This window comes from Cervus elaphus, chromosome 14 (assembly GCF_910594005.1).
Source record: "Cervus elaphus chromosome 14, mCerEla1.1, whole genome shotgun sequence".
NCBI lineage: Eukaryota > Metazoa > Chordata > Mammalia > Artiodactyla > Cervidae > Cervus > Cervus elaphus.
The window spans coordinates 55,945,657-55,972,256 of record NC_057828.1 but is presented as its reverse complement, the minus strand read 5'-3'; the positions used below and the strand labels follow the sequence as shown (position 1 = coordinate 55,972,256).

Genomic DNA, 26,600 nt, shown 5'->3' with positions numbered 1-26,600 from the left:
CACAATTTAAGAACTAAGAGAGACATATTTCTCAGACTCAGAGGCAGTAGCCACACAGGAAGAAACCCCAGGCAGCTAGAACACAGAGGAGAAGTTACTGGAAAAAGATGTGCCGTGTCCTGAATCCCAGAAGGCAAGAATGGAGTTAGCCATATAGTAGCTCCCAGGTGACCTGGTGTTTGCATGCTGAAGATGCTGAGGTCCTGAGGCACTGAGCAACCTGCTTAAGATCAAAGGACATTCAGGACAACTCAGCAATAAATGAAAAGAAAGATCTGCTGATACCTGCAACAACATGGATGACTCTCAAAATTGTGCAGAGTGAAAAAGCCAGACCAAGGAGAACTCCTACTCTATAGTTCCATTGATAAAACCTTTAGAAAATGAAAATTAACCTCTAGTGACAAGATGATCAGTTGTTGCCTAGGGAGAGGGAAGGGAGGGGAGACGGAAGGTGGAGGGGAGAGGAATGGCAAAGGGGAGGAGGAAACCTTTAGGTCAATGGTCATGTTCATGATCATGATTTCATGGGGATACATTGATAGATAGCTGAAATACATTATCTATGTATTTATAGGAAATGGGAAGTGACTGCTAACAGGTATGGGGTTTCTCTCCCTGATAATGAATTGTTCTGCCACTAGACAGTAGTGATGGCTGTGTGTCCATGCTCAGTCGCTTCACTGGTGTCTGACTCTTTGTGACCCTGTGGACTGTAGCCCTCCAGGCTCCTCAGCCCATGGGGATTCTCCAGACAAGAATACTGGAGTAGGTTGCCATGCCCTCCTCAAGGGGATCCTCCCAACCCAGAAATTGAACCTGAGTCTTGAATCTCCTGCATTGCAGGTGGATTCTTTACTGCTGAACCACCAGGGAAATCCCAGCTATGGTTGTACCACCTTATAAATATACTAAAACCACTGTGCACTTTATAAAGCTAGACTTCATGGTATGTGAATTATATCTTGATTTTTTTCAAAGTTTTTTTTTTAAAAATATTTATTTATTCATTTGGCTGCACTGGGTCTTAGTTGCAGCACTTGAGATCTTCTATCTTTCTGGGCCATGCAGGATCTTTTACCACAGTTGGGGCATGCGAACTCTTAGTTGCAGCATGTGGGATTAAGTTCCCTGACCAGGGATCAAATGCGAGCCCCTGCTTTGGGAGCTGGAGTCTTAGCCACTGGACCACCAGAGAAGTCCCTCTTGATCTTTTTAATGGTGGAAAAATAGAAGCCAAGAGGCAGCAGCATCCTCTCGGTCCCCAGAGAGGGCTGGGCAGCCCCAAACCAGCCCATCAGGGATTTGACAGGGCAGGCTGAGTGACAGCTGGGAAGAGCTGGCTGGGAAGAGGGAAGAAAGCTGGATGGATGTAGAAGAAACTTCAGCCAGTATCTGAGTCTCTCACCATGGATGGATGGCTAGGCTGTGCCCACAAAGGGCTTGGGTGGCTGTGTGCTGGCAAGAACCAAAGACCTCATGTCTCCTTCCACCTCCAGTCTCTCAATGTTCTTTTGGTTTCTCCCTTATTCTCTGCTTTATTCCTCCCCCACCCCCTACCTACCTCCTGGTCCCAGACCCACACACTTAGCCTGGCTAACTACTGCTCAACTTTCCAGCTTGAGATAAAATGTTCCTCCAACAGTGTCAATGATAAACACATTGGCACTGGAAGTGGAAGTGAGTGAAAGTGGTGAAAACAGATTTTATTCAGTCACTACCGACAGTGAGCAAAGGGCAGAGCTCCATTTCCATTGTGCAGAGGTGGTGGGGCATGTTACAGGTGGATTGAAAGAGCAGCTGGGGGTGGGGTGGGTGGTGCAGGGGCTCAGTACAGTCAGAGAAGCCAAGAATCACAATGGGTCAGTGGGTTGGTCAGTGCCCATGCAGTTAGGGCAGCTGTGTCTACTAGCTGGCATGTGGAGGTCAGGGTTTCATCCTCCCACAGAGACTGGGAGAGATGAGAAGGGAGAGGAGCCCTATCTTCCTGATGATGACTTCTCAAGGGGATGGTCCTCAGGCCCAAAGAAGCCCCCCGAGATGTAGGAGATATGTATATATCTCAAGGGGACAGAGAAAGGATTCACAATGGTAAGTACTTTTTAATAGATCACTAAGAAACAGAAGTTTGGATCAATGTCAGGTGTTGGCTAGAACAGCAGTGAATTCTCGTGGCAGCCTGGAGGTGTCCAGGCAGGCATTTGATGGGGATTGAGATCTTCCTAAGGACAAGATCTTAAGCTCCTAGAAACCTGCTAGGGTTTGGTCCTCTCCCAGTTGTAGGGGTTTGGACAGAGTCTTTAGTTCTCACCAGGGGCCTGTTGACTTAAAAAAAAAAAAAAGTACAATGTGAAAGTTGCAAGATCAGTTTTATTTGTGGCAAAATGAGGACTGAAGCCTGGGAGACAGCACCTCAGATAGCTCTGAGAAACTGCTCCAAAGGGGGTGGCGGGGAGGTCAGTATATATGTGATTTTGATGAAAGGGGAATACATTAACTTGATCACATACATATTTTTTGCAAAAGGTTTTTGCTAGTCACGAGAAAGAGTCATCACCATGAAGGATTTTAGTGCTTTTCTAGATATGAGGAGATACAAGAATTGGGCTCATAGCCAGGACATGGAAGCAACCTAGATGTCCATCAGCAAATGAATGGATAAAGAAGCTGTGGTACATATACACCATGGAATATTACTCAGCCGTTAAAAAGAATTCATTTGAATCAGTTCTAATGAGATGGATGAAACTGGAGCCCATTATACAGAGTGAAGTAAGCCAGAAAGATAAAGAACATTACAGCATACTAACACATATATATGGAATTTAGAAAGATGGTAACGACAACCCTATATGCAAAACAGAAAAAGAGACACAGAAGTACAGAACAGACTTTTGAACTCTGTGGGAGAAGGTGAGGGTGGGATGTTGCGAAAGAACAGCATGTATATTATCTATGGTGAAACAGGTCACCAGCCCAGGTGGGATGCATGAGACAAGTGCTCAAACCTGGTGCACTGGGAAGACCCAGAGGAATCGGGTGGAGAGGGAGGGGGGAGGGGGGATCGGGATGGGGAATACGTGTAAATCTATTGCTGGTTCATGTCAATGTATGACAAAACCCACTGAAAAAAAAATAAATAAATAAATTTAAAAAAAGAAAAAAAAAAGAATTGGGCTCATAAAGTCAGCTCCTGAAAATATCTATCTGAAGACCCAGTCAAACCCAACCAGCACAGAATTTCTGCTCTCCACTCTGAATTCCTTTCAGAGAGGTTGAGAGTCAGAAGCTGCAGCAGCACATGATTTGATCTTTGTGAAGGTAGATAAAAAGTGAAAGTCACTCAGTCATGTCTGACTCTTTGTGGACCCAGTCCATGGAATTCTCCAGGCCAGAACACTGGAGTGGGTAGCCATTCCCTTCTCCAGGGGATCTTCCCAACCCAGGGATTGAACCCAGGTCTCCCACATTGCGGGCGAATTCTTTGCCAGCTGAGCCACCAGGGAAGCCCATGGCAAGTGCCAATTTGTAGCTGACAGGACCTTTTCCTGACCGCTCACCCTGAACTGGCCCTGCTCTGAGGCTCCCAGGCACCAGCATTCCCCAGCATAAGTCATCACACTACTGTGCATCACTTGTTTGACTTGTTTTCTCTGATGGAAAACTGCTGGTGATGAGAACCTGTTTGTCCTGTGTTATTAAATGTCCAGTGCCTGGCCCAGGGGATACATTTAACAAATGTTGAATAAATGAATGAGTGAGTGAATCTTAAGAAAGAAGCATCTAAGACAAGGAGGATTTGAGCAGAACAAATGGAGGGAAATGAGGGGAAAGTATAAAGCCAGGCAACCTGGGAGCTTGTTACACTCTCCCTAGAACTAGAGAGGAGTGGGGATTGACAATGAGTCAGATGGTGGCTTGAGGGGCTTGGGAACTGGAGGTTTTTAATGCCCCACTTGGACTTCTGTCCCAACCTGGCCTTTCCCTGGTTGTAGGAGTAAGAATGGGGATCAGAAATCACTGAGCCAGTTAATTGCACATTGCATCAGCTCTCCCCTCCCTTCACACTTGTTTCCCTCCAACAAGCAATCAAGCACTTTAGAAGATGCAGGATTAGTGAGAGAAAAAGCTCTTAGAGGGAACTCTGATCAGAGTGACAGACTGACCTCCATTGACAGCAAATCTCCAGAAAATTAAATATCCTGAATGCCACATAGCCTCCTCCCTCTAGAGGCAGGTGGTGGACAAGGACAGGTGAAGAGCATCCTCTTCTCCCTCCACCCCTGGGTTTAAGGCTTTTTTGCAGGGGAATCTGTCCAAGTAATTAATGGAAGTAATTAGGGTCAGATGGTCATGAAAGGAAATCTTTCGATACCAAGCTACCAATGTCAAGGCTAGTTATGCCAAGGAGAGGAGAACACGAGGGAGGGGGACCCAAAGTGAAAAAGAGTCAGTTGCTGCCCCCACCCACAGCACATAGTGATCCAAAGAGGGCTTGTTCTCCTGGCTCTCAGACGAAAGGCAGGGTGCAACGTCTAGGGGTTTGCGTCTGTAATCAGCAGCCCATAAAGAGCAGAGGGGAAGACTTCAAGCTGCGACAAAGATGGGCAACTACTAAAGAAGGAAACACCACAAGTGGCTCCTGACAGTACTGCAGCCCAAGGCTCAGAACTGTGCCCTCTGCAAGGTGAAAAAACACTTTCTTTTAATGTACTCAGTATATCTTACGAATCCTTCCTTGATTATATTCCTCACACGTTATGTGTGGCTTTCAAGTCTTTGAAAGGGTGGAAAATTTTCCATCCACTCATCTACCCATCCATCCATTCATCAATCCACCCACTCATCCATCCATCTGCTCACTTACTCACCCATCCATTCACCCACCCATTTATCTATCCATCCACCCACCCACCTTATCCATCTACTTCGCAGATATTCATCAGATTTCTGCCAAGCCCTGGGCCTACAAGGCAAGCAAGGACCTTGCTCTTGCCATTAACAATTCAGGGAGGAGGAAATGGTACACAAGCAAGCAAACAAACCCCGGGAAGCCCACACATGAGTGCTGTGAAGAGAATGAAACAGGGTGTAGCCTTAAAAAATATTCATAACTTCAAAATTGAGAATTGTGTTTTATTTGCGGAGATCGTTAGGACTTTCAGCCTGGGAAGCAGTCCATGTCCTATATGTAAAAAGCACTAAATTCCTTAACTTGAGATATCTGGTTTTCATTTACTTAGTAATCTTTTGATATTCAGACTACAGTTGTTGCAAAGCTTCTATAGAGCCTGGCTGCTCCCCTTGCCTCTTTGAAGCAATTCTCTCAGGGTTACTTGAGATGCAGCTTCCCAGGCTGGAAGTCCTAAAAATGGCCACCAAATAAAATGTAATTTTCAACTTTGAGGTTGTGAATATTTTTTAAGGCTACACCCTGTTTCATTCTCTTCACGGCAATCATGTGTGGGCTTATCGGTTTTGTTTGCTTGCTTGTGTACCCTTTCCTCCTTTCTGAATTGTTAATGGCAAGAGAAAGGTCCTTGCTTGCCTTGTAGGCCCAGGGCTTAGCCGAATCTGATAAATATCTGTGAAGTACATGGATAAGGTGGGTGGGTGCGAAGAACTGACTCATTGGAAAAGACCCTGATGCTGGGAAAGATTGAAGGCAGGAGGAGAAGCGGATGACAGAGAATGAGATAGTTGATTGGCATCACCGACTCGATGGACATGAGTTTGAGTAAAGGTGTTGGTGATGGACAGGGAAGCCTGGCTTGCCGCAGTCCATGGGGTCGCAAAGAGTCAGACGTGACTGAGTGACTGACTGCACTATGTATAGGAAGATGCAAGAGTCTAAACTCACTGAGACTGTTCCTTTGATATGCCCCACAGATATCTGGGACCAGTATCCTGCATTTCCACATCCTGAGTTTCCTCAGGGCTCACCTTAGGCTGCAGGGAATGGCTGCAAGATGGCAAGTATTCTTTTCCTCCCTGAGTGTCCTCAGGGTTCACCAGTTCAACTGCTGATGATTTTGACATCCTTTATTTACTGATACAGCAGGAAATATTGCTTTTCTCAAGGGTGACAAGGCATCAGAGGGTGACAGATGAGGTTTTCTTCAGCTGGGATAGGCAAAAAGACCTTTTTGAAATAGTGACCTTTGAGCTGAGGCTTAAATGCTAAGGAGAAGCAGAGGTCTAGAGGAAGAGCATTCCGGGCTGAGGGGAGAGCCCTTGATTGAAGGAGTGCCCAGAGGCTGAAAGGAGTGAGTGGTGAGGAAGGGGGCGGGGAGGGGAGCAGTCAGCAAAGTCCAGGACCACTCACTGCAGCATCATACAACCTGAGGGCCTGCTGGTTACCCTCCCAGTACTCAGGCGGAGTGTGAACACCCTGGTACTCATACACCAGTAAGTTTTATTACCCTGCTATTTCAGTGCTCCAACAATACTTCTTCCAAATACTCTGTTAGGACCATTTCAGTGGTTGTAGGTCAAGTGCCATAAGCTGGCATGAACCCCAGCCTGCTCCTGCCTACTCCCTCTCTCGGATTCCCTTAAGGTAGACCACATGGTGTGACCCTCTTCAGATGGGCGAGTGTGCATTTTCTGCTGTTCATGTGACAACTGAGGTCTCCTGTCTGCCAAACTGGTCAAAGACTGGTGCTTAGTGAAGGTGACCGACTGGCTCTGACTCTGTATGGAGCATCTCTGGGGACGGAGAATTCCATAGTGCCAACTCAGAGCCCCCTGGTAGGAATATCTTGTCCCTGCATTTCTTGCCTTCCCAAGCAGCTCTCAGGGTGTGGAGAGTCCAGGACTCCCCCCCGCCCAGTCTCAGCAGAACCTGCAGCCTCCCTCATCAATTAGGAAGGATGTCTGTATCCATGTCCCACCTTAGCTACCTCTGGCTCAGAAGCTGGCTGATTGCCATGGCTGCAGGTAGGGGCAGCCCTGCCCAGGGAATCTATTTGCTCTTGTTGATAAACTGGAGTGGAAACCTGAGGGAGGAAGCCAGAGAGATGAGGAAATTGGGAAGTTCTTAGGGGGTCTGGTTCTAAGCCTGGCCTAGGGTCTAATCTAACCTAACCCTATGGAGGGGGGTTGTCCCATCTGTGGGAAACACCCCATGGATGTGAGTGAGGGAATGGTAGTCTGAGATCATACACCTGGATAGGGCAGGGATGGTGTGGGGAGATGAAAAGTGAAATATTTCCTGCCATATCAATAAACAAATGCCATATCAATAAATGACTATGACTTCATCAGCTATCGCAGCCCTTCAGTGTGAGCCAGTGAGCCCTAGGGGCACTCAGAAAGGAGAAGAATGCCTGCAACCTAGCAAACATCAGATTACAGCCATTCCCTACTCTGAGCCCCAAGGGAGCTAAGGATGTGAAAAACACAGGATACTGTCCCCTTAGCTGAAATGCATATGAAGGGAATGATTTCAGTGAGCCCAGACTCTTGCATCTTCCCATGCATAGAAAAGCCCTAAATTCCTTGAGATATTTGGTTTTCTTTAATTAATAATCACCTTTTGACGTTCAATGGGCTTCCCTGATAGCTCAGTTGGTAAAGAATCTACTTGCAATACAGAAGACCCCGGTTCGATTCCTGGGTTGGGAAGATACTCTGGAGAAGGAATAGGCTACCCACTCCAATATTCTTGGGCTTCCTTTGTGGCTCAGTTGGTAAAGAATCTGCCTGCAATGTGGGAGGTTTTATCCCTAGGTTGGGAAGATCCCCTGGAGAAGGAAAACGCTACCCACTCCAGCATCCTAGCCTGGAGAATTTCATAGACTGTATAGTCCATGGGATCACAAAGAATCAGACATGACTGAGTGACTTTCCCTTCGATGTTCAGACTACCTCCCCTTTGTTGCAAAATTTCTATATAACCTGACTCCTCCCCTTGCCTCTTTGGAGCAGTTCTCTCAGAGGTACTTGACATGCTGCCTGCCAGACAAGAAGTCCTAAAAACTCCCACCAAATAAAGCATAACTCTCAAACTTTCAAGTTGTGACTATTTTTTAAGTCGACAGAGGGGTCCCCCAAGGAGCCACAGTATGGCTGGTGGAGGCCATGCTGCCCAGGGCAAGCATGAACCCTCAGCAGAAATGATGGATGCTTGCTGGAAGCCAGTTCATGCTGGATTTCAAGCCTGAGAGAGACTCCCCATTCCCATAAATATGTAGTGTCTGTAGGGCGGGGGTGGGGTATTCTTGCTGACTTGCCGTCAGGCAGGCAGGATCCACAAGGACAACATAGTCTGAGTATTGATGTGGCCTCATTTGTATTCCTGATGAGTGGACCCCAGGGAGATGCATGCAAAAGTGGCCTCTGACATTTATGCAGACTTGAGCCCCAGATGCAGCTGGGTTTGATAGGCCACTGGCAGCGGGGCTGGGCACTGATTACAGCATGTAGAAATGAGAACTGAGCTCCTATGATTACCCACTGGGGTTGTCAGACTGCTGGCTCTTGGGGCCTGTTATCTGATGCTGGGATTCAAGATCTGGTCTTGATCTCTTGAAATGGCACCCTTTTCTATGGATACCCAAGGACTCTGGAGAAGGAGGGAAGGGACCACCTTTGGTTGGAGGGGGCATCCCTCCCATTGTTTCATTGTGTTCTTTCTCATCAATTCTGCCAACAAGTTAGTGTTTCTCTGTTCACAGGGGAGGACTTGAGGTTCCCAGAGGGTCCCTGGCACAGCCCAAAGCATGAGCTATGGGCACAGGCCTTCACTCCACTGGAGGCTGACCCTCCACCCCTGAGGGCTCCTTTTAAGGCCAATTGACATATGATTGCTTCATTCCAATTATGAATACATAATCAAAGGCTTGGATAGGGATGGTGGGTCTGTACTGGAAAAAACACTCCCAACTTAGGCACCAAAGGCTCTCCAGAGAGCAACTGAGCTTATGACTTATGTGCATGGGTGTGAGGCTTCACCAGAAAAGCACATTGTATTTTTCCCAAGGCCAAAATATAATAACTCATGTACTCCCTGGAAAAGTATGTTTTCAGAAAATGGATCACGTTTGCAAACAGCAGAGAACCCTGTTTATTTTTATTTCTAAAAATTATTCAATATGGAAAACAATGTAAAGTTTGGATGTGTGTTTATTAGTCTGGAGTCTTAAAGAATAAAGCTACCTTTTTGATTGCCGAAAGATAAAATCCACAGACGTCTGCTTTGGGGCAATTTCAGTGAGAACAGACCACTTGCAAATAATAAATCACTAATCTTCAAGGCCACTAGAGATCACTTAAAAAAATTTAATGGCAGAGGTCCAAGGCTCAAGGTCTGAGGTTGGCTCAGTTGGTGGCGGTGGGATGTTAAGGGAACAGAGTCTTGATGTGTTCTGGAGTCCAGTTAAGTGTAATAAAGGTGGAAAAACCACCTACCTCCAGCCACTGACATACCTAGAGTTTAGGTCTGTAACACTGGTGTGGGGAGGAGAAAGTAGAAGAGGAGGGGAAGTCAGAAGGGGAGGTTCAGGATGAAGAGGAAAAGGGGAAGCAATGGAGTAGGGAAGGGAAAGCATGAATATTCAACGCAAACCTCTCCATCACTGGTGATAGCAATCAGTGTGTGTGCCTTTTTTAGCCTTTCTGTATAAAGGCTCCTGTGGACCAGCCACATAAGGAAGCTGTGTGCGCTCACACACGTGTGCTGTGTGTGCTCCGTCACTCAGTTGTGTCCAACTCTTTGTGATCCCATGGACTCTAGCCTGCCAGGCTCCACTGTCCATGGCATTTTCCAGGCAAGAATACTGGAGTGGATTGCCATTTCCTACTCCAGGGGATCTTCCCAACTCAGGGATAGAACCCACATCTCTTGCGTCTCCTGCATTGGCAGGCAGATTCTTTACCACTAATGCCACCTGGGAAGCCTTTGGGAAGAAGCGGTGTCCAGTCCTAGGGCCATGGCCAGGGGGCATGTCTGTCATTTTGTCTCTGCTGTGGTACTCGGGCTTACCTGTAACATCTGTGAAGCCTAGACAAGAATACAAATATGCTCCACACACCCATACCTACACATTCATAAGTCATAAAGAAAGATAAACTGCTAAGGCAACATTCCACCCAACTATCTCGACAAAAATACCTTCTTAATGACTTGGAAGATGTTTAAATGATGATTCTTGGATTCTTGGAAATTTGGTCAGAGCACCTGTTGCCAAATCCTACTCCATCAGAATATGGGAATGTGGGGAGGGCTGAGCCATCTAAGACCTCTCCCTTTCTCTTTCCAGCCCCTGCTCCATCCTGACCTTCTAGGGTCTTGTATACCTACACTGGATGCCCCAGCCTGCACATCCAGCCTCTGTTCACATGCCCTGCCAACATCCACTGCCTGGCCTTCAGTCCACCCTGTAGGAGGAATGCTTGGAAGCACCCACAGCCCCCTTCCCCCCACCCCTGCCCCTAAGCTTGGAGTTATTTGTCCAGGGAATTTTGGTGTCTTGAGAATGTGCTAGAAGAGGGCACTGATTCTGGGTGGATGTATGTATGCCCTTGGTCCTTCAGATTCTTTACCCTGGCTCCTCTGTCCATGGGATTTACCAGGCAAGAATACTGGAGTGGTTTTCATTTCCTTCTCCAGGGAATCTTTCCGATACAGGGATTGAAACTGCCTCTCCCGCATTGGCAGGTGGATTCATTACTGCTGAGTCACCAGGGAAGTCCTGTACTTGTGGTATCCACTATCTTTACAATAAGATGAAATCATTTGTGATGTTGCTGGAATCCTCTGGGCAATAGATCTTAAGGAGAGCAAGGTGGTAAGACAAGATATTTTGGTGGTTTTGACTCTCACAAATGGGTCTGCAATGTTGAATTTGAGGCTCAAAATGAACTCATCTGGGGTGCACCCAGCAAATGCAGGCTGCTTTTCCTGAAGCAGAGCACACAGCCTCTAGAAATGTGCCACTCTGTGCAGTCCCTGCCAGGCCAGCTCCTGCTGACCTGAGACAGGAATGCAGTTGGGTACAGGGAGTGTATGCCGTGGTCACAGCATCCTTTGCCAAATCCTATTCCATCACTTATCAGCTATGTCCAACCGGGTAATTTATTCACAGGACCAAATCCAATCTCTCAGTGACCACATGGAGGCAATGAATCCACAAAGGAGAGATGACAATGGTACCTAACTATGATGATTTATTTTATGTGTCAGGTTGGTTGGGCCCTGGTTTCCAGATGTGAGGTCAAACATTATTCTGGATGTTTCTATGAGAGTGCTTTTAGATGAAATTAACATTTCAATCAGTGGACTTTGAGGAAAGCAGATTGCCCACCATAATATGGGTGGGCCTCATTATATAAGTTGAAGGCCTTAATAGAACAAAAGACTGACCACCTCCAAGTAAGAGGGGATGTGCAGCAGATGACACCATACTTGGACTGATATACTAGCTCTTCCCTGGATTTTCGGCCTTCTGCAGATGTGGACTTCTTAGCCTCCACAATCACACAAGCCAATTCCTTAAAATAAATCTGTTCATATATAAATGTGTGTATGTATACATACATATACATATATATATATATATATATATATATATATATATATATATATATATATGCATTCTATTGGTTCTGTTTCTCTGGAGAACCCTGATGAATATACTGCCTTACAGGGTAAGTTGCACAAAGGTTTTGGTCCAACACCTAGCCCAGAGAATGCTCTCAATACACATACAATTTTAACCAAGAGCATAGCTTTGGAGTTCAACAGCCACAAATCTGTCCTGGCTCTGTTGTGTCCTATAATCTAGCATCTTCTCTGAACCTCGGTTCCGTCACCTATGAAATTGAGAAATGGAATATTTCCTGCCATATCAGTAAACAAAGGACATCACAGTCATCACTGGTTGCAGCCACAGCCAATGGTGAGCTGGTGAGCCCCAAGAGAACTCATATCAAAGGAATGATTTCAGTGAGCCCAGACTCTTGTATCTTCCCATACACAGAAAAGTGCTAAACTCCTTAACTTGAGATGCCAACTCATTGGAAAAGACCCTGATGCTGGGAAAGATTGAAGGGAGGAGGAGAAGCGGGCAGCAGAGGATGAGATGGCTATATTGTATCACCGACTCAGTGGACATGAATTTGAGCTAACTGTGGAAGCAGTGGAGGACAGAGGAGCCTGGCATGCTGCAGTCCATGAGATTACAAAGAGTCGGACATGACTTAGCAACTGAACAACAAGAAGCAACTCACTCCTGGAGTTGCAAGGTGTTTTAGTAGCACTCAAGTTTGTAAAGTTTATAGTTCATGGTGCCTGGAATTCATTTGTTGCACTTTCACTCCATATGCATATTGGTTGTGCCACTACTGTTCAAATGCTGGAGACATAAAGGGCCTGAGTTCCTGCCCTTGGGGAGTTAATGCTTTAGTCCAGAAAGGAAGACAATAAACATGTAAATAAATATGTAGGATAATTTCAGACCATAGTACGTGCTGTGCAAAAAATAATACAGGGTAATGTTGTCAACTTAAAAAAACGCACAACATGAGAATTGTGAGACAAGTTTTACTTGGGAGCCAAATGAGGACTATACGATAGCCCTGAGAAACTGCTCCTAAAAGGTAGGGGGGAAGGTCAGTATATACATGATTTTGGTGAAGAGGGAGTTCATGCAATGAAGCACATATTTTTTTTGCAGAAGTTTTCTTCTAGTCATGAGGAGCAGTCATCACAATGAAGAATTTTTGTGCTTTTCTACACATGAGGAGATACAATAACTGAGCTCATAAAATCAGCTCCTGAAAATATCTATCCAAAGAACTGTTCTGCCAGTTTTTTCCAGAGCACAGAGTGCCTTATTTCTGCTCTCCATCCTGAGCTCCTTTCAGGAGGTATTGAAAATCAGCAGCTGTGGTAGCACATGATTTAATCCTTATAGAGGTAGATGGCAAAGGCCACTTTGCAGTTGACAGTGTGTTGAAAGTGACTCTGAGGAGGTAGCACTTGAGACCCAAATGACACCTATGGAGACTTGGAAGAGGGACAGTCCTGGTGCAGAGGAGGCCCTCAACTAGCATGCAGAATTATCACTATTGCTAATAATATCTTGAGGCACAACAGCAAGTCAGGGAGCACTAAATCATCACCTACTGTTTGTGCAATGTCACTTCTCAAAAGGTGTTTCCCTAATTGAGCTAAGCTCCTGGTCAGTGTATTTCCCTGGGTTTGACCACAGATGTCCCTAGGTCCCCCATGGTGTCCCCAGGGCTTCAGAGGAACTTTATATCCAGGAGATGACTGTTTCAACAGGCAATACTTTAAAACTCTTCTTCTTCCCTAGAATCATGTTCTTTCCAAAACTCTGGGTTGCAGCTGGCAGACATGATGGTTGATGGGTACCCAGCAAGCCAGGGAGCCTCTCCCCCACTCACCTGTCCATTCAGCATATGACCCCCGGCTTCTGTACTCTGCAGGGCTTTTGTATTTGAGCAAACAACTGAGTCTGCTGACCACAATGAACCACTGGAAGTGGAATGAAGGAATGAAGTAGACTCATTAAGAGGGAACTCATCTACCAGTACCTACCACAATGAGGGTGTAATGCTGTTTACACAGCTTACAGCTTGGGGGCACCACCTCCCTAGGATTCTGGGAGAAACACACTATGACTTTGGTAGAGGTTCAGTTGGATTGGGCTGCCGAGATGGCACAGTGGTAAAGAATCCGACTGCCAATGCAGGAGATGCAGGTTCAATCCCTGGGTCAGGAAGATCCTCTGCAGAAGGAAATGGCAATCCACTCCAGTATTCTTGCCTGGGAAAAAAAATCCCATGAACCAAGAAGCCTGGTGGGCTACCCCTCATAGGGCTGCAAAGAGTTGGACACAAAAACTAAACAACAACAAAAATAACAGTTGGATCCAGGGTCTTCAGTTATGTCCCTGGTAGGATACTCTTGGGAGTGGGGATTAGAGACAGTGATGACAGAAGTCCAGTACCACCTAAGTCTCATCTGAGTCTGTGGCCAGGCTGGGGTGGTGCTGGTGTTAGACTGTTTTGTGTCTCAAACTCCCATCCTATGAGCCCTCAGCCCTCTCCTTCACGATCTTTTCTATCTCCCCTACAATGGCCAAACATCAGTGGAGTTCTCTCCCTTGATCAAAAACCATCTCCAGATACCTTCATTCACAGTAAGGTACAAATGATGGCTGGAGTCTTTCAACAAGAATTCAAGCAGCATCTTGTATGTTCAGGATGACCAGTGTTTTTGCCTATATTGTTTCCCCAATGGAAGCATTACCTGCTCTGAGGGTGGAGCCCACAGATGTTGCTATGAACTCTGGGAAGATGCTGGCATACTGCTCCACCTGTGCAGAGACTCTGAGAAGACAGCCCCTCTGAGCTGGGGGTCTCCTCTGCTGGCGTCAACAATGCTGGTGGCTGAAAGGGTGACCAGGGGTCTCCTCAAGGGTGAAGGAGAGAAAGAAGAGTAAGGACAGAGAGTGAAAGAGAAGGAAAGCAGGGATGAAGTGAGAGAGGCAAGGAGGTGGGAAGAGGAGGCAGGATTTAGGCTCAAAGCAACCCAATCAGAGGTCCCCGGGTGATGGCTGATTTTATGCATCAATTTGTCTAGGTCATAAGGGACACAGATATTTGGTTAACCATTATTTCTGGATGTGTCTGTGAGGGTATTTCTGGATGCAATTAGTACTTTAATCTGCAGACTGAGTAAACAGATCACCCTCTCCAAAGCGGGTGGGTAGCATCCAATCCATCAAGGGCCTGAATAGAACAAAAAGATGGAGGAAAGAGGAATTTCTGTCTCTCTCCTTCTCTCCCTCTCTCTCTCTCTGCCTCTCTCCTTCTCCCTCGCCCTCTGCCTGACCACTTGATCTGAGTTTTTTCCTGCCCTCAAACTAGAACTTAACCTTTGGCTCTCCTGGTTCTCAGGCCTTTGAATTCAGACTAGAATCAAATCACTAGCATTTTTCATGTCTCCAGCTGGCTGGCTGCAGACCATGGGCCTTTCTGGTTTCCATAACTGCCTGAGCCAATTCCTTATAATCCAGACAGATGGACAGACAGATGGATAGATGATTTCCTATTGGTGCTGTTCCCCTGGAGAGTCCTGGCTAATTCACCCAATCATCCACTCTTGACTGTCTCCAAGCAGTTACTCTGTCACAAGACCTCATTTAGTTCCTTCACAGCACTTATCACTACCTTAAATTACTGTTTCGTTTACTTGTTTGTTTTCTGTTTCACCCATAAGAATATGAGGCCCAAGCCAGCAAGAGCTCTGTCTTCATCATGAAAGGCACACCCACAGCACCTGGGCTAGAACACTTAGCAAGCACTCAGTAATTCTCTGTGGAGGCAAAGACTTAAGGCAGCTTCCATATACATGCGTTAATATGTGGTATTTGTTTTCTCTTTCTGACTTACTTCACTCTGTATGACAGAGTCTACGTTCATCCACATCACTACAAATGACCCAATGTTGTTCCTTTTTATGGCTGAGTAATATTCCATCATAGGTCCTGATGAGCCTATTTGCAGGGCAGGAATAGAGATGCAGAAGTAGAGCATGGACTTGTGGACACAGTTGGGGAAGGAGAGGGTGGGACGAACTGAGAGAGTAGCATCGACATATATACACACCATGTGTGACATATATACACTACCATCATCAGGGCTCTGTGATGACCTAGAGGGGTGGGATGGGGGTGCGGGTGGGAGGAAAGCTCAATAGGGCAAGGAGATATGTATCAGTTAGTCAGTTCAGTCGTTCAGTTGTGTCTGATTCTTTGCGACCCCATAGACTACAGCACGCCAGGGATCCCTGTCCATCACCAACTCCTAGAGCTTGCTCAAACTCATGTCCATCAAGTTGGTGATATGTATACACATAGCTGATTCATGTTGCTGTACAGTAGAAAACTACACAACATTGTAAAGCAATTATACTCCAACTAAAAAAAAATAAATGTCATTAAAAACTAAAAGTGAAAAAAAAAATTCAAGGGGAGCAACAGAGAAAGAAACATAAGGAATATATTATGGGAAACAACGGAGAGATGATTCCCAGAAATATCCCAGGAGCTTCTCACCAGTCCCCTGTCTAAGTGCCAGTCCCCAGCAAGGTCCGATGATGCTAACACCCATCACTTTGCATCAACCTGCCGGGCGTATGACATTGTTTCATATCATCTCTGAATCACAGCACTGCATTCCACATCCTGGAAAACACTGCCTGTCACAGCCTATGCTCCAAAGAAATGTCACACACACCCTAAGGTCACTGATGTAGGTTTTTCAGAAGCCAAGTCCCACGGCTTTTTTTTTTGTTGTTTTTTTTTTGGTGTTTTTTTTTTTCTTTTTTTTTAACATTTCTTTGGTCCAAGGTAACCTGTTTTTTGGAATCCTGGCCTCCAGGAAAGTTTATTTCAAGTTCTGGAGATGACAAGTCTGGAATGGTGCCGGCACAGAATGAACAGGTGATATTCAGCAGAGGTGGGACTCACGGTTGGGGGAGGTGTCAGGGCAAGTGGGAACCACCTGGCTATACTTTAGAGGGAAGACTCTGAGCAGAGGCCATCGCAAAGGTATGAATCGGCTGTCCTTCCTTTATGAATCAGAGGAGGATATGACAACCCACTCCAGTAGTCTTCCCTAAGAAATCCCATAGACTGGAGGCTGGTGGGCTACAGTCCACAGGGACACAAAGAGTTGACACCACCAAGTGTCTAAACAACAACAGCAATCTCAGGATAACCATGAGGGTTTGAGTTCTGTTGACAAAGTTTTCCTGACCCACTCAAAAAAACAGAATGACAAACACCCTTTGTCCAGGTGTTAGCTTTTTCCTCAGTGCCACTTTAGCCAGACACGGGTTGTTCTCTATATAACATCTCAAGGTGGCTGAAGCCTATTTCAGGAACAGAAATCCTGCTCCCAGGACTTGAATTCCAGTCCCCACCATCTGGGCTGCTGCCTCTGGGGATGAAGGAGAGGCTGCCTGGTCTCCCAGTCCAAGTAGGAGAATTGGATAGGACAAAGTCATCTTTGCAGGTCAGGCCTTCCAGTCTTCACATCCCCTACGCGATTCTCAGCTGTCAGCTCCAAAGCCTGACTCAGCCATCTTCGCCCGGCACACACATCTCAAGCCACGAGGCAGGCTCTTCTCTGGGAATCCTTCCTCGACTCCTCCACTCTACGGATTCTAAACTCCGAGATCGGAGGTCTCACCAGATGCACCCAGGGGCCAGGCTCGGAGCATGCGCTCCTCCGGTCACTGATGGTCCGTTCTCCTCCCTTTCAGCATTTCCCTCTCTTCTCAGAGGGGAGCCACCGGCTGGGGATCAGGAGAGTGAGGAAGGGTTGGGGGTGGCTCAGTCGTCCTCATCCTCGTCTTCGTCCTCGGTGTCCTTGTTGGGGGCACACCTCTGGAAGCACTGCACCACGGTGGCCAGAAAGAAGCTGGAGATGATGGCAGCGATGGACACGGCCACGCCGGAGAAGATGATGACAAACAGGTCTGTGAGCGAGAGGCTGAACTTGCACTCGCTGAAGCTGGCCTCCGACAGCTCGTGCAGGAATATCCTCCTGTTCTCCATGGGCAGGGAGCACTGGATTTCGTCCAGGCCTGTGAAAAAGGCAGGCAGAATGAGAGAGGTTTAGGCTGTGTCTCAGGATGGCCCAAAAGTCAGCAAGGTGAGTGCAGACCAAGTGCAAAGGGCGCATCACCCAAACACAAAAGGGGGACAAAGTGGACTTGAATGCAATTTAGACTGTTTCAAAAGGCCTCACAGTAATCACATGGTAGAATCCAGAATGTGCTGGTCTCCCCTGACCCGCTTCAAGACAGGGGTCCCCAACATCCAGGTCACGGACATGTACCTCCTATCAGATCAGCAGCAACATCAGATTAGAAGTGAAGTGCACAATGAATATAATGCACTTGAATCATCCCCAAACCATCCATCCATCCCTCTGCCCACCCCCCTCATCAGCCCGTGGAAAAATTAGTCTTCCATGAAATCAGGCCCTAGTGCCAAAAGGTTGGGAACCACTGCTTTAAGGCATGGCACTCTTGATTTTGAATCACTAAGAATGGTTGATGGAAGGGAATATCACCTTTTTAGGGTTTAGAAGCTCAGTAGACCCTAATCCAGACCTGATAATACCCAGCCTTGCGGGTAGGCAGAGGGTGGGGCAGAGGCGGTGGGATGTATAGGGCCAATACTAACCAATGATGGCACACTTCAGTTTGTAGGGTAGCTTTCCAAGAGGAATGCCAGCCTCCTTTTCACTGCTAACCAGGCGAAACTGAACAAAGAATCAGTGTAGCATCATAGAGACTCCAACCACTACTCTAGGAGAGTAGTGGGGAAAATAAGCCTACATCCAAAGGTGACCTTCAGTATATGTTAGGAAGCTGGCATGAAGCTCCTGTGTGCTTCAGAAGCACCTGAAGACTATACTGAAATTCAGATTCTCAGGCTCCACCTCTTGGAGAATCCAATTCAGCAGGTTTGGAGTGGGACCCTAGGCTCTGCATTTTTAATAACCATGAGATTCTGATGCTGCTGGTCCCCAAGGCACACTTGAGAAACATTATCTTCTAGTTGATGAGGAAGAGTGTGAGGGGTTTTGAGAGAGAGTTCTTGGGACACCCACCCCACTACAATCAGAGAAGTCCCTGCAATTTCTGTTTCATATATTGGGGTTCCCTTTAAGATCTCACTTGAAAAGTGTCTTGCTAATTTAAAAAGAAGTTTCAAACCCACAGGCCCCCCCAAAATATTACACCTGGATATGTGCTAAGAAAATGCTTCATCAGTTCAGTCTCTCAGTCGTGTCTGACTCTTTGAGACCCCATGAACCGCAGCACACCAGGCCTCCCTGTCCATCACCAACTCCCAGAGTTTACTCAAACTCACGTCCATTGAGTCGGTGATGCCATCCAGCCATCTCATCCTCTGTTGTCCCTTTCTCCTCCCACCTTCAATTTTTCCCAGCATCAGGGTATTTTCAAATGAATCAGTTCTTCACATCAGGTGGCCAAAGTACTGGAGTTTCAGCTTCAACATCAGTCCTCCCAGTGAATATTCAGGACTGATTTCCTTTAGGATGGACTGCATAGCAGCGACAATAAATGCAGTCTAGAGCTTACCATGGGCTTCCCTGGTAGCTTAGACAGTAGAGAATCTGCCTGTAATGCGGGAGACCCAGGTTCTATCCCTGGGTTGGGAAGGTTCCCTGGAGAAGGAAACGGCAACCCATTCCAGTATTCTTGCCAAGAGAATTCCACGAACAGAGGAGCCTGGTGAGTTACAGTCCATGGGGTCACAAACAGCCGGACATGCCTGAGAGACTAACACACACACACACGTGCACACACACACACAAAGCTTACCATAGGCCAGGCACTGTTCTAAGCACCTCACACATAACAAATTATTAAATACTCACAACTCCATGAGAAAGGTCCTGCTATCATCCCCATTTTAAGGATGAGGAAACAGGTTCAGAAAGGTAAAGTAACTTGTCCAAAGCAGCACAGCTAGTAAGCAGCCTAGCTTTAACGCTAACTCAAATAATCTGCCTCCAGTAGACCTGGCCTATTGCCACTGTGCCTCCAAAAGGAACAGAAAAGGGATGCAGGGCTGGAAAGGATAGGCAAGAAGACAGGGGCCGGGGGCACAGGAAGCTGATGCTGTCTTCCCATGACGGCCACCAAGAGGAACGGTGGCGACAGAAGTTGTCAGTCACCTAGGGGTGAGGGACACGTTCCTAGTGTAATGGGTTTATGACATTTTAGATACTTCTGGAGGACTGCTCCCTCATCAGTAAACTGTTCCTCCTGGGGTACCCCATCTGCCATCAAGCAAAGTGAAAGGAGAGCTAGAGAACTACAGGTTGGTGAATTTTATCCTTTCCACTTACTTGTAGGAGCCTAAAGCTGAGACTTGTCTGGGACAAAGGACCATCTTTAGAAGGGGTTGTCAGTTAAGGCCTAAAGGATAAGAAGGAACCAGCCATGGAAGAAGAGTTCAGACATAGAAGAAGAAAGCTGGTAAAGAACTCAGGATATGGGAAAAAGTTCACCTGGGGCTGCAGAGTGAGCCAAGGGGAATTTAGCAAGAGCTGGGGTAGGAGAGATGGACATGGGCTGAGCCCCTGAGAACCCGGGTCTCCAAATAAATACTACGAACAGAGGCCCACCTCCACCAGCAATCCTATTATGGACTGGACTAAACCTCCCCACACCTCAAATTTATGTGTTGAAGCCCTAACATGACTATATTGGGATACCAGGTCCTTTAAGGTCTTTATGAAGGTGATTAAGGCTAAATGGGGTCATAAGGGTGGGGCTCTGATCAGTAGGACTGATTTAAGAAGTCCTTAAAAGAAGAAGAGACAGCAGAGAGCTCTCTCTCTTTCTGCGCGTGCAAAATCCATGTGAAGATACAGTGAGAAGGTGGCCACCTGCAAGTCAGGAAGAAAGACCTCAGCAGAAACCCACTCTACCCACACCTTGATCTGGACTCCTAGTCTCTGGAACTGTGATAAAATAAATTTCTATTGTTCAAGCCCCCCAGTCTGTGGTATTTTGTTATGGCAACCCTAGTAGACTAATAACAATCCTCACCACACACAAATAAAAGATATAGACTTGTGTTAGTATTAAACAATAAAAATTGTTCATTACCAAGCATAATCTACACATCCTGATGGATATACAATACGAACTATATATTAATACTAAGTCAAATTATTGCCATAAATTCAAAAACTTCCAAATATGAGAAAATGCATAATAGTAAAATGCATGATATTAAATTAATAAAAAGGTCAGCTGTGTCTCTGATCTGGAAGAGGAGAGAAAAATAAAGTAGTAGTAACTAACATTCATACTGCACTTACTACACCCAAACACTATTTTAAGTACTATATGCATATTAACTCTTAATTCTCACAGCAATTATTACTATACCCATTTTACGGATGAGAAAACTGAAGCACAGAGAATCCATATAGCTTGCCTTCAGCAATACAGTTTCACAGAGATGTGAAGACACTGTTTTCACATTAAGCTCACCTGCCTGCAATTTCTGTTTACCTTTGACTTCCTCTCCATTCTCAGGAAACCTTCCATTGTTCTCTTTTTCAGTGCTTCCTGGTTTCAGAAAGCTGCCTTCAATCCATCTCCATGGGGTACTTCCTCACACCTCACTAATTTGTGTATCTTTCCTTCTCCCTCAGAAATGGAAGATGGAGGCAGGCTGGCTGAGCTTCCGCCTTCCTTCTGTCCTCACCCACCTTTTATGTAGTCTATAGCCAACCCACTGATGTTCTCCTTCCCATGGGAACCATTGTCTAGTGACCAGATTCACGTTCCCTCCACTCCCTGAATCTGTGCCTACCTTAGATATCCAAGGAATTACCTGAACCAGAGTTCTGCAGGTTTCTCCAATTTACACTTGACAATGTTTCTGCCTATTTCTTTTCTTAAGCCAAGCTTTTGCTTACCTCTAAGTCTTTAAAATGCAGTTAAACAGAACCAGAGAGTTTTAAAAGAGAGTTTTAGTGAGGTTCCCTTGCAGACACTGTTTTCTTCAACAGAAAATCGAGAAAATCAATTGATCTGCCTCTTCTTAGCATCCACCCCACCCTTCCCCAAAGATATTACAAAGGAAACAAGATGGACACCAATGGACTGCATGAAGCCCAGGCAGTTTCTAAAACCGAGGTAATATTTGCAATTTTCAAAGTCATAATAGGTCATTATGACCCAGAGAAAAGGTCCAGAAGTCCTTTTTTCAATGAGCTGTATTAACTGGCAAACAACCACCCCCCCAAAACAACACAAGTCCACAAAGCCTGCCATTTAAATCTACCTTTGCCGGTCACGACTCCTCAAGTCAATTCTGATTTCTCTAAGTTCTTTGTGCCTTGAGATTAGGCTTGGCATTTTTACAAAGAGACACTTTTAGAAAATGTCATCTCCGATTTCTCTGTGGCTAGAGAAAACAGGCTTGCTTGAAAAACACCACACACAAGCCCACCAGGAGTGGGAGACTCTGGACGCACGCTTGATGGAGCCATCACGATAAGACATACTGACTTAATGGGTTTTTGTATTTCACAAAGGGCAGAGAAATGAGAGTCAGCAGGGCCCAGAGGAGGGGGGCAGGGCACTGCTGTCGGGCCGTCTAAGGACACATTCAAGGCTGGCTGCAGAACTCAGGAATTGGAGTCATATTTCTCTGGGGTCACCTCTTCTCTCCTGCAGGAGTTACTCAACCAGGGTTTCTCAACCTCAGTACTACTGACATTCGGGCCTGGATAACTCTTTGGTGTAGGGGGCTGTCTTACACACTGCAAGATGTTTATCATTGTCCCTGCCCTCTGCCCGCTAGATGCCAGCATCCTTACCCAGTGTGACAATCAATAATGTCTCCAGACAGTGCTACATGTCCCCAAGAGGAGGGCAGAGAAGGAAACAGAATTTCCTGGTTGAGAACTGCTGCTTTCAACTGAAATGCTCAGCTAAATAGATAACTTTCTAAGGCAGGGCTACTGTTAGCTACTAGGCACACATTTAGTTGTTAAATGGCTTTTTAATTCATGCATCAAACAAAACTGGTAAGGCTTTACGCTAGATACAGAAAAAAATAAGAAAGGAGAAAAAGGCAGGAAGGAAGAAAAAGGAAGAAGTGCCATATTGCAAATGGCTGGTCCCAACTGAGTCAAAACTGGGTGGAAAGCAGAACTAAGAAAGCCCAGGGGAGACCCAGAGGCACCCTGGGTAGATTTCTGAAAACAAAGACACACACATCTCCCAATCCAGTGAGACCTCATTCATTTCCCAGACTGTGAAGAATGTATGTGCAGGGGGCAGGTAGTATTTATTGAGCACCTACTATGTTCTGATGCAGTGCATACCCCTTATAACTTATAAGCATGACTTATAAGCATGACACTTATAACTGACCTCCCTTGGGGAGGTGAGTGGCATTATCGTCAATTCATAGGCGAGGAAGCAGGCCTCAGAAATCTTGGCAATTCACGTACTATTAAATAAGGAAAGCCCGAATTCAACTTATCCTCTCAGCTCTGTTTTAGTCTAAAGCCTGTGTTTTTCCTACAGCCCTATGTTGCCTGTAATGCTGAAGAAAGGGACACATTTGGCCTCAGGAAGCTCATAATCTGGCGTGCCTGTGTGTTCAGTCGTTCAGTTGTATCCTACTCTTTATGACCCCATGGACTGTAGCCCGCCAGGCTCCTCTGTTCATGAGATTCCCCAGGCAAGAATACTGGAGTAGGTTGCCATTTCCTCCTCCAGGGGATCTTCCCAACCCAGGGATCAAACCCACGCCTCCTTCATCTCCTGCATTGACAGGTGGATTCTTTACCACTAGGCCACCTGGGAAGCTATGGTCTGACGGAGAAGCCTAAACTTAAAAACAGCAAGCAGTGGATAAGACGATGCATGACTGAGAATCGAGTATGGACTTTACAAATTCAGAGAATAAAGAGCTGAATGTCTGGAAGATATGGTAAGTATTCATCCATATTCATGGAATGAACGAGTTCTCTTCGAGTTGGGGGGATCATTGGAGAGGAATGAGAAATGTACTGCAGGTAAGAGGCCTGAGCAGAATCTGGACATGTGGGTGGGAAACTACATGAGATATGTCCTCCTGGGCTACTATGGGCGTTCTTAGTCGCTCAGTTGTGTCCGACTCTAAAACCCCATGGACTGTATCCCTCCAGGCTCCTCTGTCCATGGGGATTCTCCAGACAAGAATACTGAAGTGGGTTGCCATGCCCTCCTCTAGGAGATCTTCCCAACCCAGGGATGGAACCCAGGTCTCTCACATTGCAGGCAGATTCTTTACCGTCTGAGCCAGGAGGAAGCCCAGTACTGGAGTGGGTTGCTGTGCCCTCCTTCAGGGGATCTTCCCAACCCAGGGATCGAACCTGTGTCTCTTAGGTTTCCTGCATTGGCAGGCAGGTTCTTTACCACTAGCACCACCTGCAACATCTGGGCTAGAATAGCAACCCCTAAATACAACATTTTCCCAAATGACTGTTACTGGTTGGTGTCCAGTGGCTGCATGTGGAGTCACAGGAGCATCGCTGCAAGGAATTGAGAATCTGGATTAAGAGATTAAAGGAAGGCAGCCCTGAGCCAGGATCAGGCTGCAATAGCTTTTTAAGCTTTTTTTTTTTTTTTTAATCAACTCAACAATTGTTGTTGTTGTTTAGTCGCTAAATCATGTTGGACTCTTTTACGACCCCATGGACTGTAGCCCTCCAGGTTTCTCTGTCCATGGGATTTCCCAGGCAAGTGTATTGGGATGGGTTGCCATTCTCTTCTCCAGGGGATCGTTCCAACCCGGGGATCAAACCTGTGTCTCCTGCATTGGCAGGTGGATCCTTTACCACTGAGCCATGTGAGAAATTCCAATTCAACAACAGGGGTCTTTTATTTTAAGCATCTTAAGAAAACATTCAAATCAGGAGATAAGGCAATGCTGTCACACAGAGAAAATTGTCAGGCTTCCCTAATGAGACAGGACACCTGGCGTGAGCCTGCTCACTCATTCATGTCACCTGATGGCCCCTGGGCAGGCATGTGAGCTTGTAACCCCCTGGGCAGTGGGTTTCTGCATGTCCTGCATCCCAGAGGCAGCCAGAAAGTACAAGGCATGGGCAGAAGTTGAGGGTAAAACCATCAGCCCATGACTAAGATTGCTTGGAAGCCTAGAGTCCAGAGCTATGGTCCTCAGGCTTCTGAATTTTATATAGTAGTAAAAAATTTTAAAGTAAGAAATAGATGAGACTGACAGAGGACTGCAGCTGATAATTCTGCTCAGTTAGGACACCGAGCACACACACACAATCATCATTTTATAAAAGATAAAATTTGTACATCTGTACACCATTAAAGTAGAGACATCATTTTGCTAACAAAGGTCCATATAGTCAAAGCTATGGTTTTTCCAGTAGTCAGGTATGGATGTGAGAGCTGGACCATAAGGCTGAGCACTGAAGAATTGATGCTTTTGAATTGCAGTACTGGAGAGAAGACTCTTGAGGGTCGCTTGGACTGCAAGGAGATCAAACCAGTCAACCCTAAAGGAAATCAACCCTGAATATTCATCAGAATGATTGATTCTAAAGCTGAAGTTCCAATACTTTGGTCACGTGATGCAGAGAGCCAACTCATTGGAAAAGACCCAGATGCTGGGTAAAGCCGAAGGCAGGAGGAGAAGGGGGTGACAGGTTGAGATAGTTGGATGGTATCACCAACTCGATGGACATGAGTTTGAGCAAACTCTGGGAGACAGTGAAGGACATGGAAGTCTGGCGTGCTTCAATCCATGGGGTTGCCAAGACAGGGAAGTCTGGCATGCTGCAATCCATGGGGTTGCCAAGACAAGGAAGTCTGGCATGCTGCAATCCATGGGGTTGCCAAGAATCGAGCATGACTTAGCAACTAAACAACAACAACATGAATAAAGATGGGATTGGAGAGCATGGCTTACCTGTGTGGCCACAGGAGTTCCTAAACCATTTCCCCAAGGGGACCGACTGTCCCACCTAATGGCCAATGGTACTGAACAAGCACAGGCCCCTCCTTTGCGGGACAGAAGTCCTTTTCCCTAAACTCATCATCAGATACTTCGCAGCTGCCTGGAAAGAGGAAGAAGTTTCTCCCATGCTTTTCCCTCTTGGAAGGTGGAAACATTCACTGCTTTTGGAAACAGGTAGAACAGAACAGAGCACTCACAGAGAGTGAGGCCAATCAGCTCACCCCTGCAGCCTTACAGGATAGTCTGCCAAGCGCTGCCTTGTCTGTGGGGGTACGTGTGTGCTCGCTCACTCAGTCTTGTTCGACTCTCTGTGGCCCCATGGACGGCAGCCCTCCAGGCTCCTCTGTCCATGGGATTCTCCAGGCAAGAATACTGGAATAGGTCGTCATTTCCTTCTCCAGGGGACCTTCCCAACCCAGGGATCGAACCTGCGTCTCCTTCCTCTCTTGCATTGGCAGGCGGATTCTTTACCACTGAGCCACCTGGGAAGCCCCTATTGCATTATCTATGCTCCTGTAATCTATAAAACAACCTCCATGGCTAGTACTGTAGTGACTCTGGTTTGCAGACAAACAGAATACTATTTATGTTACCTGCTTCCGATTCCCCAGAAGAGAAACGATGGAGCCTGGATTTGGAGTCATTACTCTCCCCTATTGCCTTACAAATGCTTGAACAAGTTTTTGTGGGGATACTGAGACCCAGTAGGTCACAGGCTTTAGCCAAAGCTGCACAGGAAACTTATACACTCAGTCTAGAATCCTTACTACCTCCAATGGAGGCCCAAGCCCGGAGTCCTCAGTGGGGAGAGGTCATTTCTTAAGGGTTTGGGTGTTGTCCTAACTTCCTATGGCTGCCATAAAAATCATCACAAACTGGGTGGCTTAAAACAAATTCATCTTCTCATAGCTGAGGTCAGAAGTCCAAAATTAAAGTGCCAGTAGGGCCAGGCTCCCACTGAGGGTTCTAGGGGAAAACTCTTTCTGGCCTTTTCCAGCTTCTCGTGACTCATGG

At 46.4% G+C, this 26,600-nt stretch overlaps 1 protein-coding gene across 2 annotated transcripts in view; it reads right to left on the bottom strand.

The window, feature by feature from the left end:
* Positions 1-26,600, bottom strand: part of LRRC38 (leucine rich repeat containing 38) — a 58,619-nt gene that overhangs the window by 2,828 nt on the left and 29,191 nt on the right. The window contains exon 2 of one of the 2 annotated variants that reach the window (XR_006345079.1): positions 16,089-17,623. Coding sequence is in view for 1 of the 2 variants with exons in the window: in XM_043924485.1 (XP_043780420.1) it covers positions 17,370-17,623 (254 nt within the window). In the remaining variant the exon portion in view is untranslated. Of the gene's footprint in view, positions 1-15,996; positions 17,624-26,600 lie in introns of those variants that run through there. The other variant, XM_043924485.1, reaches the window with a different exon arrangement.